Here is a 19,941-nt window from a genome sequence, read left to right on the forward strand (position 1 = left end):
AGGGAGAGAGAGAGAGATTGTGCGTGTGTGTGCGTGAGTTTGTGCGTGTGTGTGAGAGAGAGGGAGAGAGAGAGTTTGTGTGTGTGTGTGTTTGAGAGAGAGTTTGTGCATGTGTGAGTTTGTGCGTGTGTGTGTGTTAGAGAGTTTGTGTGTGTGTGTACTGTTTTATTAAAAGCCCTGGCTGCCGTCTGTATTCAGACAGATAACTCAACATCTGAGTGACGCAAACACTCGCTCAAAAGACAAGAGGAGGGCACATATCTCTCTCTCTCTCTCTCTCTCTCTCTCTCTGGAACAGCTCATCTTCTCTCTGCCAAGACGGCCGCAGCAGTCTCTGAAACATCGTAGCACCGGCACGATGCAGAAGATCGTGTTGCGCTTTAGCAGAGAGGACTCTGCGGTATTTATCGGCATTCTGTATTTTTTATTTCTGCAGGCAATTTAGTACGAGTGGAGCCTCCTGAAAACAGCCGATGAGAGAACCACGGAGCGTGGACGTGATGGGAGTATTCCTGAGCGAAAATACAAACTTTACCGACGGATTTATCCAAGTCAACCGAACCCAGCTGCTCCCGTCGCAGGAGGACGAGAGGAAGGCCATCGCACTGCCGGTTCTCATGTTTGCCGGCGGAGCGCTCGGGAACATAATCGCGATAGTCGTGCTGTCGATATCGCGGCAGGATCGGAAATCGTCGGCATTCTACACGCTGGTCTGCGGCCTGGCCGTCACGGACCTGCTGGGCACCTGCCTGGCCAGCCCGCTGACCATCGCCAACTACCTGGACGAGCACATCCTGGAGAACGGCCACCTGTGCGCCTTCCAGTCCTTCCTGCTGCTGTTCTTCGGCGTGGCGGGACTGAGCATCATCTGCGCCATGTCGGCCGAGCGGTACATGGCGATATGCTGCCCGTACACGTACCGCCGGTGGCGCGTGGGTCGACGCTTCGCGCAGAAGTTTTTGTTCTCGATCTACGTCAGCAACGTGCTTTTCTGCTGCCTGCCCATGATGGGGATGGCGAGGAGCGAGCTCCAGACGTCGCTCACCTGGTGTTTCATCGAGTGGCGGAAGCAGGACCCACTTCCGGCCGCGTACACCTTCCTGTACGGCACGGCGAGCCTGTCGCTGATATTGGCGACGGTGGTGTTCAACGTGGCGGTGTGCGGGACGCTGCTGCTCATGCGCAAGAAGACGGTTCAGCGGCCCTCGACCAGGGCCAGCGTGCGCGAGCGCTGGGTGGCGCTCTCGTCCGCCGCCGAGACGCAGATGATCGTCGTGCTCGTGCTAACCTCGGTGGTGGTGCTCGCGTGCTCCGCGCCGTTGGTGGTAATTACCTCCTATTTTTTTTGCTTTGAACTTTGATAACACTATTTAAGTTCTATTTAATAATTTATAACTTTAATATTTAAAATGAATGATGATGCTCCGTCTAACGTTAATTTGGTTAACGGAGACGAATGTGCATTTAATTCTAATTCTATTCATGTGTGGAAATAGCTGTGAAGGACAGCTTTAGAATAGGCTGAAAATAAATAAAACTACTAGAAGTAGGCCTACTTTGATAAGTCATCAACAGAACGTTTATATTTTCATATGATGCATTGCTTCACAATATTCTGTATTATAGACTGTATAAATATATCGATTTTTTTATAGATTTAAGACATCAATGGTGCCAGCAATGTCACAATATTGTGTATTATAGACTGTGTGAATGGTATTTTATTTTTTTGTTAATTAATTTTGTAAGACATAAATTATGCCAGTAAACATGTGCGATCAAACGTGAACATGACCGTTGTACCTCGTCTGTTCCAGGCGCGGGTGTTCGCCAACCAGATCATTCACCAGGACTATCACCAGGCTGATCTCACGGCCATCCGAATAGCCTCGGTGAACCCCATCCTGGACCCGTGGATATACATCCTGCTCAGAAGGTCTCTTTTCAAGAGGATATTGAGGTCGTCGAGGAGAGTCAGGATATCGCAGAACAAGCGAAGCTCTCCTCCGTCGTCACAGACGCTGTTTAACCCGGGCCCCGAACCCACAATCGGCAGTAGCCACGTCCTGACGCAGCTCCTGAGCAACTCCAACGTCATCACGCAGCTGCCGGCGTACATACCTTACGACCCGGAGGCTCAGCAGCAGGCCCGTGGAGACACGTTGGAAAACGTTAAAACTTTGAAGGGTTGAGTTCCGAGTCAAGAACATGTTTTTATCTCTCTCGACAAGACCACAGACTTTAAGGGTTTGTCAAGACACACCAGACAGAGGATTGATTGTAAGTCTACATGCAGCCCGTGTATTTTTTTTTTTCTTTTTTACCGTTTTACCTGGATTATTTTATTATATTTATACTGTACATTGTGTAATAAACAGATTCGCTTTAGGTTGCAATTGATATATTTACATTGCAATATATGCCAGTGATCTCCGTAGTTCTGTTGGTCTCTACCGTTTAGTGAATTAATCAGACAAGCACCAGGCAAGGTCATTCACTCAGACACCAGGAGCACAAGAACGAATTCAACAACCAATTATTCCACAATGCATTTATTCCTTTCTAACATTTAAAAATAGCATTTTACTTAACTTAAGGTGACAATGTGGCCAAGGTCAGAAATTAACTTTTGTCCCCAACCCCTTATAAAAATCTGTACATAAGCCGAGCTAACTTAATTAAATCAGCATACACAATGTCGTCATAAAACGCCTGCTAGAATACATTTAAAAGTTCGAACATCTTCCAAGTAATAATTTCCAGTCTCACCAGTTTCCATTCGTACAACGGACGATAGTTAACATGACAAATCGATCAACACTGGCTTCCTCCACTGGGCCGATTTCCAGTCCCTGCATTTCAATTTGTCTAGGGCCTTTTTGAAAAAGAAAGAAAAAGGGAGAAATCTTTATACATTGATCATAAATTAATTTCTGACCCTAGTTGTGGCACGTCTTTACAATAATCCTGTACCTCAACACCATAAATAAAAATCTATAAACATCGCTTCGGTAAAAATTCTGTCTTTTCAAACAAAATAACAGAATTTTGTACAACTTTTACAGAGTAGCCCGTCACCATACTAGTATATATTTACACTGCAAGTTTACAGATTTACAGCAAACCTCCGCCCCCGAAGGGACTGGGACATCTTGGCCTTTACATGCCTGTATACATAGGGGAGGGGTGAGGCATGACCCCCCCCCCCCCGCATCTTCCATTGACATCCATAAGGCCTCTGTCCTCTCATTATGAGTCAGCCTCTTTTGCTGTGGCGGGATGTCACAACAGGAACCGTTTCCAAGGGAACCGTCCAATGGCTGGACCACCTCCCTCAATGACATTCGTCTGAAATCAACCCCTTTTAAAATGTACATATCAAAGACATTTTCTTATCAACGATTTTTTTTAACTCATTTATCCTTGCTGGGGTCACATGTTTCATCAAGATATGTAGAAGTTAAAAAAGGCAAGCGAATCCACTCCAGGAAAAACAGACTGGCGAGACGTGTTAACAAAATAGTTAAAAATAAAAGTGTTATACTATTGCTATCATCGATGGTGGGAGGGGAGGGGGGGTGCAGTGTGTTCGGTTTGAACCCTCAAGAGATAGACAACAAATACAAAAATGACCTATTGAACAATTCAATACCAGAGATTCAGGGCGACATTCATGTTAACAAAGAAACAAAAGACAAAAGAAACTAAAGTAATCCGCAACAGATTTCAAATGAATCTTCATCTCTCCCATTCTTTTTTTTATTATTGTGATCTCTCTACTGATAACAGAAAAAAAAAAGCAAAAAAAAAAAAGAGTTGTGCCATGTATATCATTAAGTATCCTCCAAGTAAATAAAGATTAAGACACCCCATCAGCAAAGCTAAGTGATCGCTCGGCTCTAAGAAGGCTAATCATCACAAACCACCTAACCATTGCTCTGTTAATAACAACCAGGTATATAGAATCCTTCATTTCCTCATTTGTAAAAGTAATAATACATTTCCCGTGCCTTGACATCAAGTTATTAAAATGTTTTGTTCAGAGGATAGCTAGCTAGCCTGACTTCCTTAAAAAAAATAAACAAAAAATACAGTGTTGATTGCTAAACTCATCTTGCTTTGATTAACAAAGTGCAAATCTGGTGGTTGAAAGAATTTGTGTTACGCACGTACAGATGATTTACTCAACCATAATCTGAACCCCAGAATTAAAACATTGAAAAAAACATTAATTATTCAATTCTAATTAACGTCGCCATGTGTAACCTTTCAACTAGCTCGTAGTTTACCTGGAGGAATCCGTAGTCATTGCTGATGTCACACGGTTGGTCAGTTGTAGGGGACATAACACTGCTAGAGTCGTTTACATTCTGAACGTTTCCAGCCTACTAACATGTAGGTGCTTAAGGGTACACATGCCGACTGGTTTGACAACTTGAGTTTAACATTGACCCATCTAATACAGCTCACATCAGGTAGAAAATATGACGAAAGAAACAATACATAAAAAAATTATATCTGGAAGGCCCACAGCTGGCCTCTTACATATGGTTTGAGAAATTTGAATCGCTTCATTTTGGTATCCACTCTTCTCTGGTCGATGGCCACGAAGTCATCCTAACAGGACAGGTCATGGACCACTCTAGCCTTGAGAAATAGTCTCAGTGTCAAGTTATGCAGAAAAGGTGCGTAATGATTTTTAGACCAGGGGTGAATTTCCCCAAACCAATGATCCTACGTGAACATCTGGAAATGTTCTTTCCAAATCGATATTTGGCTACTGAAGACAAGTATCTTTGCGACACCCCGTACGCCTGGTCAGTTACAATAGATTGTTGTTCCCAATATGGGCAGGATTTTATCCAATGAGAGCATCAGCCTCTTTTGGAGGAGTAGTGTGAGGGCCAAAGAGAACAGAGGATTGGTCAGCTGTTCAGCTTTGTACACTTGCTGGGAAAGGGGCGTCGCCTGCTTGCTTGGAAAGGGGCGGGGCCTGCAATATAGCTCACATTGCGCAACCCCTTGAATTCTTAACCAGAATATTAATCAGACGAAAGTGTTTTCAATGGCGGTAGCAGTTACTAAAAAAATATATATAAAAAGACGTAACCATTTATTTCTGAATTTAAATATTTGGTTTTATCATGCAAATATTGTATTTCGCACAAACAACAAATCCATGTGACGAGATTATCATTGAATTTGGGTTCTAATGAGCAGGATACATTTGACCCCCAACATTGAATTATCCTAAGGTGCCCGCGAACGGGACATTTATAGAACAAAGATAACACATGGAGCATGATTCCCTAGAGATGTTCACAAATTAACTCAACCTGTGGCTTGATTGAATATGAAAATAATTATTCAGATGCAACGTGTACACTCCCAACATGTGCATGCACACGCACACACACACACACACACACACACACACACACACACACACACACACACACACACACACACACACACACACACACACACACACACACACACACACACACACACACACACACACACACCAATAGTAGACTCAAAAAAAAAAAGTCTACTATTAAAAAACCATAACATCAGAGTACCAAAACTAAACCAATAAATAAAAATAAAAACGATATGCCGGTGAACCGCTAAGAAAAGTGACTGCGGAGGTGGGCTTGTTGGGCAGATGAGGCTACTGGCCTTTCTGATCTTACAACTACATCTCCCATCAGCCCCGGCGTGATAAGAACGGTCCCTTAGCTCAACTCGCACACTCAGGGAGGGCTGTCCAAGCCTGGCCGTCGCTACACTAAGGTGGGGTGTGTGGGGGTGTCTGGGGGGCATGGGGGGGGGGGTTAGCTACATACAGTCAAGTCCATGGAGAGGCCCCAGCGTTCTAGACCACGTACTGGTGGTTCGTCGTGTAGGCCTGCCGGCTATACTGGAAGTGGTCCGTCAGCACGTTGTTGCGGTTGTGCTGTGGCTCCGACCCGTGCGTGAAGGGCAGGGAGACCCCGTTGGCCTGTAACCTCTCCAGCGGCGCCGGGGAGTCAAAGGTCACCAGGTCCTGCTTGCTGCTGGGCAGCAGCTTCTTCTCGTGGTTGGCGTCGTACTTTGCCTGTTGGCGGAGGAGGAGGTGTGGTTATGACAAGTGGATCAAGTGGATCATCCCTTCGGCAGCCAACACATCGTGAGGCTTTAGCAAAACACTGGACGCAAGTTTGTAAAAAATACGGACAATGACACACAGTATATAGTGCCGGAAACCAATCATTCCATGTTTGTACGATTTGAAACTTGTTGGTTTTAGAACGTCAAAACAAAGCTTTGTCAATTCTGATTGGAAGATGTTCCGAAAGGGTTAGTGTTAACCCGAAAGTTTTAATTGTTTCAACTTTTTGAGCACAGAAGCAAGGTGGAAAATCTGAGTTGTCTGCTACACCCAGCCAAGAGCCAATCATGTGTTCATTGCCTAATGCCGCTTTTCCACCGCACATGTAGCTCGACTCGACACGACACGACTCGACACGACTCGACACGGTAGCAGCGCGGGTGCTTTTCCACCGCAAATAGTACGTGGGCGGGGTCGTCTGCGCGAAAGGGCCGTGACGTATTTTTGTACGCGACGCAAACAACACCTACGTAACCCACACATGGACAGAACCCACATAACAACAATGGAGAACATCGATGCGATGGTATTCGTGTTCGTATTATTAGCTGGCATGTTGAAGAAGTGGAATATGTTGGCTGCGGCGCTACTATGGCTGTTCTATCGTTACCAGCATGGTTGCCATGTCGCTCTCGTGACTTCGTCACACTCTCTGGCCAATCAGTGGCCGGCCGTCTGCCGACGTCACCTTTTAGCATCGGCTCAGCCGCTTGGAACCTAGAGCGAGGCGGTACTAGAAAAAGCAGCCACTTGAGGTACTAGATCGCGGTGGAAACGCAAAAAAGGCGAGCTGAGTCGAGTCGAGTCGAGTCGTGTCGAGCTGGTACCATGCAGTGGAAAAGCGGCATAAGTGTTTCATTCAACAGCAAGGAACTTGGATCCTTCTGAAAGTTAACTAAATACTCAACAACCTGCTGCTTGAGAGAAAGATAAATAAAAAGGCCATCCGTGAGATCGACCCATGAGCAAGCTATGTATACAAGAACACAGATGGGAATCATCTACTGCCAACCAAATGAAAGTGCCTGAAGCACTGAAGAGTTCTAGTAATCTAATAGCTAGATTATTAGCAAAAGGGGAAATTGTATATTTTAATCCCTAAATTCATCCCTGGGGTAAAATACAATATTCATTTAGCAGTCGCTGTTTTTGACCTAGATTGAGGTCAGCCACAACACAGCCGAGGAAATATGCGGAAAGTTAAATGTGGAAATATACAAACATATATATAGCCAGAGAATCAAATTCTTAAGATAAGATGATGTGGATACAGCATGTTCATTTGCACAAATACAGTCTGTGAACATATACATATAGCATGTATGACTATAAATAAAGCATACATAAGTATATCAATATTCAATATCCAAGTACACAAATACAGTATGCACAAGTATACAGATACATTATGAACAAAAAAAGTATACAAAAACAAAACATATACATGCATGAACACAATAGGTATAAAAACACAGCATGTCGACGCACTATACACATTCCCTACACCACCCTTTTAACACCATACAGCCCACCCAGCCCCTGTGTGTGTGTGTGTGTGTGTTGCTCGTGGGTCACCTGTGCGCAGCAGTGCCACCCAGTGGCCTGGAGGCTCACCTTGTTGTAGAGGAAGACGCCCACGATGGCCGTCATCATGCCCAGGATGTTGGTGGAGCTGACGGGGTTGCGCAGCATGAACAGCGAGATGCTGATGACCATGATGCGCTTGGTGGCGTTGGCCACGGCGTAGCTCAGCGGGCTGACCAGGTTCAGCACGCTGAAGGCGATCACGTTCTGGGCAAAGTTGCAGAACCCGCTGACCAGCAGCAGGAGGAAGGTGCGGGTCCAGCCCGTTGTGTCCGTCTGATTGGACGGGATGGGGGGGGGGGGGAACGGGGTGGGCGGGGCACAGAGAGGGGGGAGGAGCATGAGGTCATGGTTGGGACTGCCGTCAACTCAGGGCTCTGTTATTTATCGCCTTGAACTAGATGTGTGATTGCATGTTTAGGGAAGTTCTGGGTTCGAACCGCAATGCCCGAAGTCAACCCTGCAGGCGTACTTTAGCACGATGCCTAGCCCTCCCGTTTACTCATCAATGACATGCATCTTTAAACACTTTGGACAGACTAATCTTAAAACACAGGGATCTGACGCGGAGAACTAAAGACGCGACCGCCGGTCAGAGTTCCAGGGTGCGTAGTGCGATGAAAGCAGTCTGGCTGTAGAACTCTCTGCAGAGCCATCGTTTGGTCAATATTTTGACACAATGGAACAATTTACAAAGTACTCTGTCCTGTCCACACTAAGCAGGATCCCCGCTACAATGCTATGAAACTGGATACGTTTTCAAGTGTATTCCAATGCACTCAACGCTGGAAGAGCAGGTAGAAGAAACTACGTGGCCGGAGGTACTCCGGTATGGGCGTAACACACATAAGATAAACTGACCTCAATATGTGTACATTGTTGTATAAAATACAGGGCAAACTGACCTAAATGTGTACATTGTTGTATAAAATACAGGACAAACTGACCTCAATATGTGTACATTGTTGTATAAAATACAGGGCAAACTGACCTAAATGTGTACATTGTTGTATAAAATACAGGACAAACTGACCTCAATATGTGTACATTGTTGTAAACAATAAAGGACAAACTGAACTAAATATGCGTGTTGTTGGTTACTATTTCAGACTTCATTGGATAAAGAAAGCTCCAGGACGCTAGTCCCCTCAACGGATCAGTGTCCACAGATCGACCCCGTCGTCGCTATAACAACCAGAGATGACAAGAGGACTCTTCAGGGGTCAGCATCCAGAGACAGACCCCCGTCGTTGATACAGCAACCGGAAACGCTCCCGAGGACGACCGCACTCACCGGGGGGGGGGGGTCAGCGTCGACAAGACGGACCCCCCCCTGTCGTCGCTATAACAACCGGCGGCGACGACGACGCGAGGAAGAGAGGCCACTCACCGGATCGGGGTCCACCAGGAAGGAGGAGAGGTCCACCAGCACCCACGTGGGCACCATGAAGAACACGGCGTTGAAGCCCAGGATGTTGAGCAGCCGCAGGTGGTGGATCCGCGTGTCCCGCAGCACCTGACCCACCGGACGCCAACGTCAACATTTAGACATTCAGGGGAGTTTTTTTTTCAGACGCTCGGGTCACCGCGACAGCCAGCTCGTCGGGAGCAGTAGGGTCGAGGCGTCTCGCTCAGGGACACCTCGATGCGACGCGGCTAGGAGGAGGCGGGGAGCGAACTGGCAACCTTCCCGTTACAAGTCAGCCCACTACTTCAGCCCTTCCCTTCATCGATATTACACGTTATAGCTATGTAGAGAACGTGTATTTGCATACCTTATTCACATTTATAAAAGGCACATTTTATTTATTGCCGTTACAAATCACTTATATGAACACTTCATACATTTGCATTCTAGCTATTTGATTGCCCGTCTCCGATTATCTCGAGGAGAGTGATTGCATCAGCAAAGATGTCCAAATCAACAAGGAAATCCCAATCAACCTTGTTTATGCAGCACACTCCATGCAGAACGGCAATAAAGTGCTTCACAAGGGATCATTCGATTCTTGGTGTCTGTATTGTACAGAGACACCGACGTGTGTAAAGAGAAGGAGGAACCGCCGGTGATCATATCAGGTTGGAAATGAATAACGAGCTCTTTTGTCTTGCTGCATTACTAAAGCGTCAAGGCCCCGTTGTACTTGAATCAGAGTGTTAATGCGTCAAACACAACAATTCGCACTACAATGCGGTCACTGATTGGTGGGCTGACGAGACGCAATCATTCACTTGATGCTGTTGACAAATTGCAGGCAGCGACATATTTGGGACTGGGCCCACAACTAGTTTGCCTGAGTGCCCCGCACACAGCATGCCAATCGAACCCCAATGTGTACAAGTCGGTGGCAAACCTGCCACATTTGACATTTACATTTAGTGCTTTAAGCAGACGGGACTTACAACGGTTCATGGTGTCAACCAGGCAAGGCGACAGCGAGTTCGGCGGGAGCTGTTAGGGTGAGGCGTCTCGCTCAGGGACAACTCGACACGAGGAGGAGCCGGGAATCGTACTAGCAACCTTCTGGTTACAAGTCAACCCGCTCTACCTCCTGAGCTAAGCCGACCCAACGCACTTTAAACCTTTCGAGTTTCAGGTCTTCGGTATATCGGTGCTTTACCGGACCACTCCTATTCCCGGCGAGCTGATTCTCAACCATTCTCCCGTCCGGGTGCGAGTGCAGGTATGGAGACGTGCGCGTGACCCACCTTTTTGGAGAAGATGTTCTGCAGGGAGAAGCAGAGCGTGGCCGCCAGGGCGCTGATGAGCCCCAGACTGTCGAAGGACAACTCCGTGGCGGTGGCCAGCAGCACCCCTCCGATGATGGGGATGAGGGAGACGTACACCTGGAAGGAGGAGGAGGAGGAGGAGCAGAGGGTTTGGCACATGGTACATCATGTTGCCGAAGGGGATCAGCTGTATTTTAATCAGCTTTTGCATCGTCTGACACTTGTAGCAAAGCTGTTGACGTTGGCACTGCCGGAGTTGACTGAGTCTTATTCAGTTCTATTTTTGTTACTTTAATTTTTCTATTTTAATTGATTGATTGTCTGTTTACCGATTAGCTACTGGATACCTCATTTTCCTTTGGGATCAATAAAGTATTTTTGAGTTTGAATTGAGTTTGTTAGCAGACAAGCCAGCTGCAGAAAGCTGTGATCCAGGTATGCTCAGGAAGGATTCCAGATAACCAGCTGAAGTAACCAAACAGGTATATGTTCATGGGTGCATCACATCCTGTCGGGCCAGTGTACCTAGTTTGCGAAATAAAGAAAAAGTCTTGGCTTACATTAAAAAGCACCAGAGACAATATAATGTACATGAACAGTCCAGGAAATCAAAGAATAGCAAGTTAAAGAACAATGCCTGTGCCTATTGTAGTGATAGTAATCCAAAACCACACGCGCAGGGCAGCTCTGTGCTGTTGGAACAACAATGGAACCGATAGCATCCAACCGCTAGTCACTAGAAAACAAGTGTTGACATTTTCACTCTTTGGCATTTCAATGGGAATGCCGAGTGTGTAAGTGAACTAGCACTAGTTTAAGAAACAGATTCTCTAGGGACCCAGAAAGAAATCGATACCTGATGGAAGTGCTTTTTCAGCCAAGAACACGAATGAGAAGGGCAAGAGACAGTATAATCTTCACTGTAATACCCCTGAAAAATTCTTTAGCTTTCAGGTCGATTTCGTATGTTTTGAATGTTAACGGCCAAGGCTGGCTTTCACAATCAGTAGTAATAGCTCAGGTTCTGGTATCTGGGCTATGTTACATGGTGGAAAAGGAGACAATAAAAGTAGTATTAAACAGGATAGCTTAAGCCAAGCTTTCAGTCAGAATGGTTGGAACTTAAACCCGACAGCAAGGACATATTCAAAAGCATGCAGCCCTACGAAAAATAAGAATAGTTCCCAAAACATGACTGACTATAAACAAGTTTAACAATGAGTTTCTTGATAATTGGGTTTGATCTTGATGCTACTCAAGGTAAGAGGATGTATAGCATTGGAACGAGACAAACTCTGACATTCCTTTAACTACTCTTTTCTGTCCAATCTCACCATCCTGTACACAGAGAACAAAAGCCCATTGGGATGTATTTGAAGAAAGATTACTTTAAATACCGCAGCCATTACTCAGTAGTACTCAGAAAGATAAAACCGTCTAGAAGCCGAGGCCTTTGGTTAATGATTGAACAGCCTTCACTGGACCTAGGAAGAGGTGCAAGTGACTGCGTATACCTTCAGGTGCATTCCTCTAGATCAAAACCAGTGGCACACTTCTGCATCCACCCACCTGTCTATCACCAGCTGCCTGTATGTATGTATGTATGCATGCCACGTGTTACACGCACAGCCAGCAAAGACATTGACTTTCCATGCTTTATAAAGATACAGAACAGGTGTGATTCTATACTGCCGTCCAACCAGTGAAGGTACAACTGTATTTAACATCAACCTCCCTAGGAAAAAGACAAGGACACGTGCCACCTTACAATAGCCTAATGTGTATTTGCCGATTGTTAGGTGGCAGCTGTCCTTTTTCTCACCGGATGCCCTTTGACCAAGCTGGCAAATGGACATTCATTCACAACTCCTGAAAACCAAGAAATATCTCAAGAGGCAAGGGTGCCTCAGAGTGTGTGTGTGTGTGTGTGTGTGTGTGTGTGTGTGTGTGTGTGTGTACACACAGGAGCCCCCCTGGGCCCCTCTAAGCACAAGAGGCCATTTCTTACAGTAGTAACATGAGATGGAGCAGCGGGCTCACATTATGCCCCTAAGCCACAAAAAAAGCTCTCAATAGAATCCCATTGAGGAGCACAAGAGGAGAGTGGTTGTGGAGGTGGTGTTGACTCATGAACACTCACCTTCGTCGTTTGCTTCTCCTTCATGATAATTCTTGACAGCAGCACGACCCAAATTGGCATTGTGGCTTTTACTGCAGAAACAGAAGGAATTAACAGTTAGGATTAATTTAAAACAAGCTAAAAGGGGGCAGGGTTATGACACCTAGTAGTTGGCATTTAGTGAATTACTGACAGGCTTTACCTGTATTTGCAATGCGCTACATATATATTGGATTGACGTGTGTCTGATCCGTGTTTACAACGTCATAGCGCCACACACACCCTTGGCAAACATGCCACTCTCATATCATCGCATGCAGTAAGTCATTACATACTGGATTAATCTAGCTTGATTGTATACGTTTTCTTGGTTATGGGGGAGAACTGCTAATCTTTATCATTGCAATTATCCTAAAAGGCAACGTCAACAACAACAAAAACACACATGCTCAATGCAAATTGACAAAGTTACGTGGCTGCAGCGGTTCGCTTTGCTCATTCATGATAATTAACTGGACCCCATGCAACACTGCGGAAAGTTTAAAAGGCAGGCGGAGAACCTCCCCCTCATGCAACCCGCTGAGCTCATAACAGCGCGCTCACTGTGGCTGCTCTAATGGAGTCACGAACTCTCCAATTAGACTAATTGAATCCGACCCAAATGTAAACTGTGCTAAAAAATAATGAAGTTAAGCAAACTATACAAATGCATACATCCAAATGGCTGATGTTAAATGGTTAGGATAGATAATCTATGCAAACCCGTGATGTAAACTCCAGTGCCCAGACTAGCATTAGCGGGGTTAGCCTATATCCACCACGGTCGGCTCACACACTCTACGGAACCAGAGGAACCCGGACGCCACTCACCGGTGTGTGCGTAGGAAACTGGCACTTTCCATATGCTGAAGTGGGCCGAAACAGAGGCAAAGTATTTCCCGAAAGCCAGGGGAATGATGTACCAGCGGAAATATCTGCTGGGCAGCTCGATCTTCGGGACTCCCCATGCCCGCAACAGCGGTGGAAGGAAGAGGACGATAGAGAAGATGTGGAAGAGCGACACCGTGACGGGATAAGGGAAGCCATTGAGGATGATCTTGTTCACCACGTTGCCCCCCGAGCTCACGGTGTACCAGCACACGCACAGGAACACTATCCGAGCCCCCTCTTTCGCCGGGGGACGCTCCACCGCAGCCATCTTCCACTTCGGCTTCTCTCTGGCTGTCGGAAGATTGCGAAAGTGAGACGTGGAGCGCGGTGCACGTCACTTCCGCTTGTCGGCCCACAGCACGGAAGTCACCCGGCTGAGGGTGCCATGATTTTCTAGTGAGGCGGACGCATGGTTGGATGTGGTTCTGCTAAATTAATACCTGTACCCCCCATAAATACAATTAAAACCTATGGACGATTTCGTGATCTATGGATATGGGTAGATAGGTTTATGCTGACAGGAAATGGTATGTTTATGATTTGAAGGGCCTGATTAAGACAATATCCTCAATGATTACTCTTTTTGGAATTAGGTGTGCATGTCTGCATCATGTGTAATAATTTCATGAGAAATAATTAATGAATTTTAAAGGGACAAGAAATTCACAATTTCAGCATTTTTTTTTTATTAACACATATCAACGCGTCCACTGAAAAGGACTTAGTAGCAAATATGTTCTCTTGTGTTCGATGGAACCCAAAAGGCTGTTTCTGTACATTCACTAAGGCTCTGTTTTAGGGAAATCCCAGGTTTCCATAAGGCAAACGATATTTAAAGGAATGGTGTCAAGTACATTTTCCAGCATATTATTATATTTCCACTTTCCTCACAGTACAAAATGCATTATTGTAATAATCCCCTGGCGTCCATTTTGAATTCATATTTTACAACCAAAACAGCCATCAAGAGGAAAATAAGGATTCACATTATAAAAATGTGTAATTGGTTGATAATTTCCCTGTGTAGGATAGGTTGGTGTTGGCTTAATAAGAACAGTCTGGAATGTTGCCATCGCATAAGCTAATCAAAGTCCATAATCAAAGAACAAATGTTTCAGCCAAGCATCAAGAGCTTTGTATAGGTACTAGGTAGCGAACAAGTAGAAAATATTGAATTCATACGCGATGGCCACATTTTTGGTTGAAGCAGCACAGACCCTTCCAGCTGAGATTGAATCAGTTTGGTATCACATCCATCAATCTGCATTCACACAGGCTGGAGAAGACCACTTTGTTATTCTTTTGTAGAATTGTTGGGATCTGCATTCACATTTCAGGATCAACAGAAAACCAAAATAATGACGCAGCACTTGCAGTTTAAAAATGCTTTTAAGTAACTTGACCAGGTATCTCAGGACAACGTTTAATCGGGAGGAGGTAGTGTGTGATGATTTAAAAGTGGAAAAATATCTGTCAGTTATGAACGTTTCCAAACGTGAAAACGGTGCCCAACAATTCCATAAAATTTTCTTAATCATCTCATCGTCTGAATGTGTTCCCACTAAACGTAGAACAACCTAGCCCTCCTAAGCCATGCCAACGATGACCAACCTTGGGAAGGGGAGTTATATTAGTCTATTACGGGTCTTGTGAGCCGGATCTCTACAGTCATGTTAACCACCAGCTCTGGACCCGGGGGATTCTGCATAGCCTCGCTTTAGTCGTCAGCCTTACGCAAAGACTTCTAAAACCTACGAGCGATGGTGCAGCTTAAGCCAAACCCCAACCACCTGTCGGCCGCTTCCCTCCATGTGCAAAGGAGCAGGGAAGGGTTGTGAAATTCGAGACATCCAAACCACGCCCCTGTATCGGAGAAGCGTTGAGGACACCGCTCACAGCCAGGAGTCGACCCACCTACACCCCTAGTCCAAACAGACGTAGGGGAGTATGTTCAGCCGGCTCTCGTCTCCGTGCGGGTCTAGAGCCATGCACTCGGTCCAGTCGTACCAGTGCTTCTTGGTGTCGTAGCAACCGTTCACCCCGGGCCAGTGCTCGCCGTGTAACCGGCGGAGGTCGTCCGCGGTCACGTCGCGGCACTCGCCGGGCCGCTCCGTGACGGGCTCCTCCGCCGCCACCACGTGCGCTCGCCTCGCCTCTCGGGCGGGGCCCCCGGCCTCCCCCTGCCGCTCCTGCTGCTTCAAGTACTCGTTCATGAAGAAGTGGGCCCCGGGGGCGCGAGGGGCCCCCAGTGTGGTGAGCACGCTGCTCTGCTGGCTGAGGTAGGACTGGATGATGTCGTTGCTCGACAGCTCCTTCCAGTTGGTCTGCTGGAAGGGGCTGGGTTGCACGGGCGGGGGCGGGGCTTGGGGCGGGGGCGGAGCCTCGGGACAGATGGCCTCTGATCCGGTGCCGCCCCGGTTCTTCCGCCTCTTCTTCCTCCCGTCCTTCTCGTCCTCCTCCTCCCCCCCCCCCCTCTCCGCCTCCTGGCCCGGCTCCTTGCTGAGGCAGGATCTGATCTGGCCCGTGACGGGGTCGAAGGTCAGCCTCCGGTCTTTTAACCGGACCGGCTTGGCGCCGTCGCCGGGCGCCGACTGTCCGTCCAGGTTCACCACGTAGTCCTTGGACCGGTACTTCTTCCGCTTCTTCCTGCCCGGCCCGCCGACGCCCGAACCGCCGACCTCCAGACCGCCGGGGGCCCTCAGGGCGGGGGAGGAGCCCAGGACGGGCTGAGACCCCGGCGTGTGCGAGACCCAGACGCCCTGAACGCCCAGGGCCTCCCCCGTCGCCCGGAGCTCGTTGGCGAGGGGGCCCTGCGCGTTTAAAGGCTGTGGAGGGGGCGGCGGCAGCGAGGGTCCCGGACCAGGGGTCTCCACGTACAGGGGGACCCCCACGCCGCCGGCGGCTGCTACTACTGTTGTTGTTTTCACGGCAGTCTGTTTAACACCGCCCCCCCCGCTGTCATGCCTCGGGGTGCGGGGGCTGTGGGAGGACGAGCGGGGGCTACGGGGCTGACACTGGCCCCCGGAGGAGGCCTGCTCCAGCCGGGCGTGCTGCTGCAGCAGCGAGGCCTTCAGCAGGCTGGACGCGCTGGGCGGGGTCCGGGAGCAGCCCAGCGAGGTGGGGTGGTGCGCCGGCCGGGGCCGGGGGGGGTCCCTGACGGGGGTCTTACCGAGCCCGTCGGCGTCCGGGTGAGGGGCCGCCTCCTTGGCCGTCGGGGGCGGACGTTCGCGAGAGTCCGAACCGTCTGTGGACACGTCAGCGCCCACGGCGGTGCCGTTCGATGGCGGCGGCGGCGGCTGTGCGTTTTGGGGTTTGTTGGAGGCCATCTTGGCCACCTTGGCCGGCGGCAGCGGCGTTCCATCCTTGCTCTGCTCGGCACGCCGCTTCCGGTTGCTCGGCTTGTCCGCCTTCAGGGAGTTGTTGAAGTCGTTGCGGTTCTTCAGCTCGGGGGCCGGGCGCCCCGACGGCGGGGCGGGGGGCGGCGGCGGCGGAGGGGAGACGTCCGCCTTGGGGCCGGCGCCGTTGGAAGACCCTGAGGTGGGGGCGAGGCCCGCGGACAGCCCCCCGTCGCTCTGCTGCCCGGGCTCGATCAGCTTCTGCCAGGCGAGGACCAGCTTCTTGGCCCGCTTGGCCAGGTCTTCGTTCTTGGTCTTCCTGCGGACGTCGTTGATCAGCTTGCCGAGACGGGTTTCCTTGAGAGACGTCAAAAATCGAATTGACAATCAATAAACTGTAGGCGGATTTGACATTAACTCATTTACAGCCATGTTCTAGTTGGCATTGATGCCTTTTAATCTAACACTTTTGTGTTTGATTACAGTGACCTACCTCCAGTGCCTCTTTCGTGATGGGATTTCTCTCCAAATAGGAAATGACTTCCATAACGGCAACCATGTTGCGTATCTGCTGAAAATACAAATTACATTATGCATACAACTGTAACATCTGCTTTTTTAAAACACAACCACATTACATTTTAAACATTTTTTTTAAGAAAACCCCATAAAAAAAGGGGGGGGGGTCCCACTCTACTCAAGGGGATAAAAAAGCATTTGCATGGACTTTCACCTGTGCAGCTGTAGAACCCTGGTTTCATAAACGTTATGACAATTCGAGAACGCATGCAAATGTCGGCCCAAGGGAAATGAACAACTCCCAACCCAATAGCTGATATGTATTTATGCTTACATCATTTATATTTAAATTAGAAGAGCCTGTATGTATCAAATAACTCCGCAACAGTAAGGGTGACCCCTGTGCATTGTTGTTTGATTTGTTGTCAGAACCTCCTCCTCAAAAATGGGGGTTCTGTTTGCAACGGGGAAGGTCGACCTTTCACAATAAGTTATTATATGTTGCAAAAGCGGCTTTGACCAATTCCTACATAAACGCCTTTGATACAACACAACATTGAGTAACACGGCCGGTCATTGGAGGAGCACAAGCGTGCATAACCAGCAAACTGCAGGGATTGGCAGTGCATGCTAAAGTCTCCGAGAGAAAAAGTGAACAAGACAATCCAGAGTCTTGCCCAAGTTGACAGCTGTCCTTCACCAAGTCCCGTCCAAACGATCACCCACTGACAGAACCCGATCCTTCCCAAAGCACTCTCAACACAAACATCAAGGACTATTAGCAATTTATGACCCACAAATACACCCAATCACTCAACGCGCTGATTAGCTGCAGCTAGTTAGCCGGGTCGTGAGGCAGGCTGCATGACACTACTTTCCTTACTTGTGGATGCTATTCCTTCCAACGTTCCCATGTGACACGGGGAAAACACCCCGGTGAAACCCCGGTCCACTCAACCCCCGGTACTTACATTGCTCTGGCCATCGATGGCCTGGACCAGCCGGTCTCTCATGGTCTGCAGGGTCGCCGTGGCTGCTGTCATGCCGGGCAGCGGGTCTAGACGCCAGCCTCTCCCCCCGAAACACACTCCGGCTACGGAGCCAGACGAGCCGACACTCACTCGCCTAACCGAAGCTGCACACGATGGTAATAAGCACCATGTTTTATGGTGCTTATTACCCCGTTGTGGACGTCAACGGCGCTTATTATCTGTGATTCCGCGGTTAAGGAATGAGTGTGGTCTCTTAGAGCTCGGCTACCCATGGACTGGTAGCCTTCGGTCCGGCCTCCTCCGCAGGCTTTTCTACGGCAGTCGGACAAAGCATGCCGGGAAAACGTGCGTAGAGACGGCTCGCCTGTGCGTGAGTGCGCATCCGGTGGTGCGCACTCACGCACAGGCGAGCCGTCCTTACGCACGGATCTATTCAGGTTTGAAGCGTTTCTATAATAAAACATGTATGGTTATACTATGGGGGGTTGAAGCATATCATATGAATCCCGAAGTCATGAAGGAAGGCATATCATATGAGTGTAGAGAAGAGTAGAGAGAAAACATACAAGTGGCGACACACATTTTTAAAGATTGATATAATTTATATCTAATGGACTTTGATTCGTTATCCCGTGGGCAGGATGTTACGTTTTATTTTAGATAGCAGTGAGTAATGGAATTCAACTTTATTATAAAAGAAAGAAGTAACATATGAAGATATGTTCCAGCAATGTCAATCTAAATGCAGGAAGGTTTAAGTAATAGAGATAACTTAAAGCAGTTTACTGTAAATGTGTCTGCTACTACTACAGAACCGGTCAAATATATGGTAACATAGGGGAGTGATAGAAAGAGAACAAGAGACTTTACAAACAGTTTTTGAGTGCCAACAAAAAGAGTACAATAAAATTGTTACGGTTGCCTAAATACAGGGGGGCGGGGGGGGGGGGGGATTTACCCACTGGCTCATTTTACCCCACTCCCCATCTTATCCCACTATAGTAGAATAATGCTGGTCATCTTCATCATCCTCAAAAAGAAGTTATAAACATCTAAAAAAAAACTAGTAAGGCTGATCCTTAAGATACAACCTCTCACTCATCTCACTCCTGCTCATTTTAGTAGCTTGAAATGGTTGAAAGTAGAGGATAGAGTAAACTATATACAACTGTGTATGGTGCATAGAATTAATAAAAACGAGGTACCTAAATATTTATGCAATTCTTTTTCTTAGGATACTAAACACACATAGCTACTCCACAAGGAGAAGTGCAACTGATCTGGTGCTGTTCAGATTTAGAAGTTGTATGGGAAGGGGCTCTTTCTTATATTCAGCTGCAGTTTTATGGAATGGGTGACCTGCTAGTAGTATGAAGACAATTTTTTTCAATGAATTGTGAATGTGTAATTGGAATGGCATGTTTTACGAATTGTGGATGTGTGATTGGAATGTCATTTTTTGCTTTGTTCCCACACTGTCATGTACATTACATTTAACACACACATTATACCTATCCACATGCTGACACTACAAAGGGACCATAATGGAAATAAGCCCATGGGCTTTTTTGTTTCATC

The 19,941-nt window shown here is 47.6% G+C and overlaps 3 protein-coding genes across 5 annotated transcripts; 1 reads left to right on the forward strand and 2 right to left on the reverse strand.

Moving 5' to 3' along the window:
* The first annotated feature begins 213 nt into the window (after nt 1–213).
* Nucleotides 214–3,552, forward strand: LOC130393560 (prostaglandin E2 receptor EP4 subtype-like). The gene is made up of 2 exons (XM_056604242.1): nt 214–1,325; nt 1,818–3,552. Exons 1-2 carry the CDS (start codon nt 474–476, stop codon nt 2,190–2,192), a joined length of 1,227 nt encoding a protein of 408 aa, XP_056460217.1. The 5' UTR covers nt 214–473; the 3' UTR covers nt 2,193–3,552.
* slc35e1 (solute carrier family 35 member E1) lies at nt 3,417–13,879 on the reverse strand. Of its 2 annotated transcripts, none has more exons than XM_056604243.1 (6): nt 13,458–13,879; nt 12,609–12,679; nt 10,448–10,585; nt 9,129–9,254; nt 7,730–8,014; nt 3,417–6,100 (listed from the first exon to the last, which is right to left on the reverse strand). In XM_056604243.1, exons 1-6 carry the CDS (start codon nt 13,783–13,785, stop codon nt 5,879–5,881), a joined length of 1,170 nt encoding a protein of 389 aa, XP_056460218.1. In that variant the 5' UTR covers nt 13,786–13,879; the 3' UTR covers nt 3,417–5,878. The 2 variants fall into 2 exon arrangements, with proteins under 2 accessions (XP_056460218.1, XP_056460219.1); XM_056604244.1 differs by having other exon boundaries at nt 7,769–8,014; nt 13,458–13,878.
* A 39-nt stretch (nt 13,880–13,918) lies between these two features.
* On the reverse strand, nt 13,919–18,695 carry LOC130393559 (mediator of RNA polymerase II transcription subunit 26-like). Of its 2 annotated transcripts, none has more exons than XM_056604240.1 (3): nt 18,343–18,695; nt 17,346–17,423; nt 13,919–17,209 (listed from the first exon to the last, which is right to left on the reverse strand). In XM_056604240.1, the coding sequence occupies exons 1-3, from the start codon at nt 18,412–18,414 to the stop codon at nt 15,440–15,442; spliced, it is 1,920 nt and encodes a 639-aa protein (XP_056460215.1). In that variant the 5' UTR covers nt 18,415–18,695; the 3' UTR covers nt 13,919–15,439. The 2 variants fall into 2 exon arrangements, with proteins under 2 accessions (XP_056460215.1, XP_056460216.1); XM_056604241.1 differs by having other exon boundaries at nt 17,346–17,420; nt 18,343–18,689.
* Between the last annotated feature and the right edge of the window lie 1,246 nt (nt 18,696–19,941).

The sequence above is a fragment of the Gadus chalcogrammus genome, chromosome 12, assembly GCF_026213295.1.
Source record: "Gadus chalcogrammus isolate NIFS_2021 chromosome 12, NIFS_Gcha_1.0, whole genome shotgun sequence".
Classification (NCBI taxonomy): Eukaryota; Metazoa; Chordata; class Actinopteri; order Gadiformes; family Gadidae; genus Gadus; species Gadus chalcogrammus.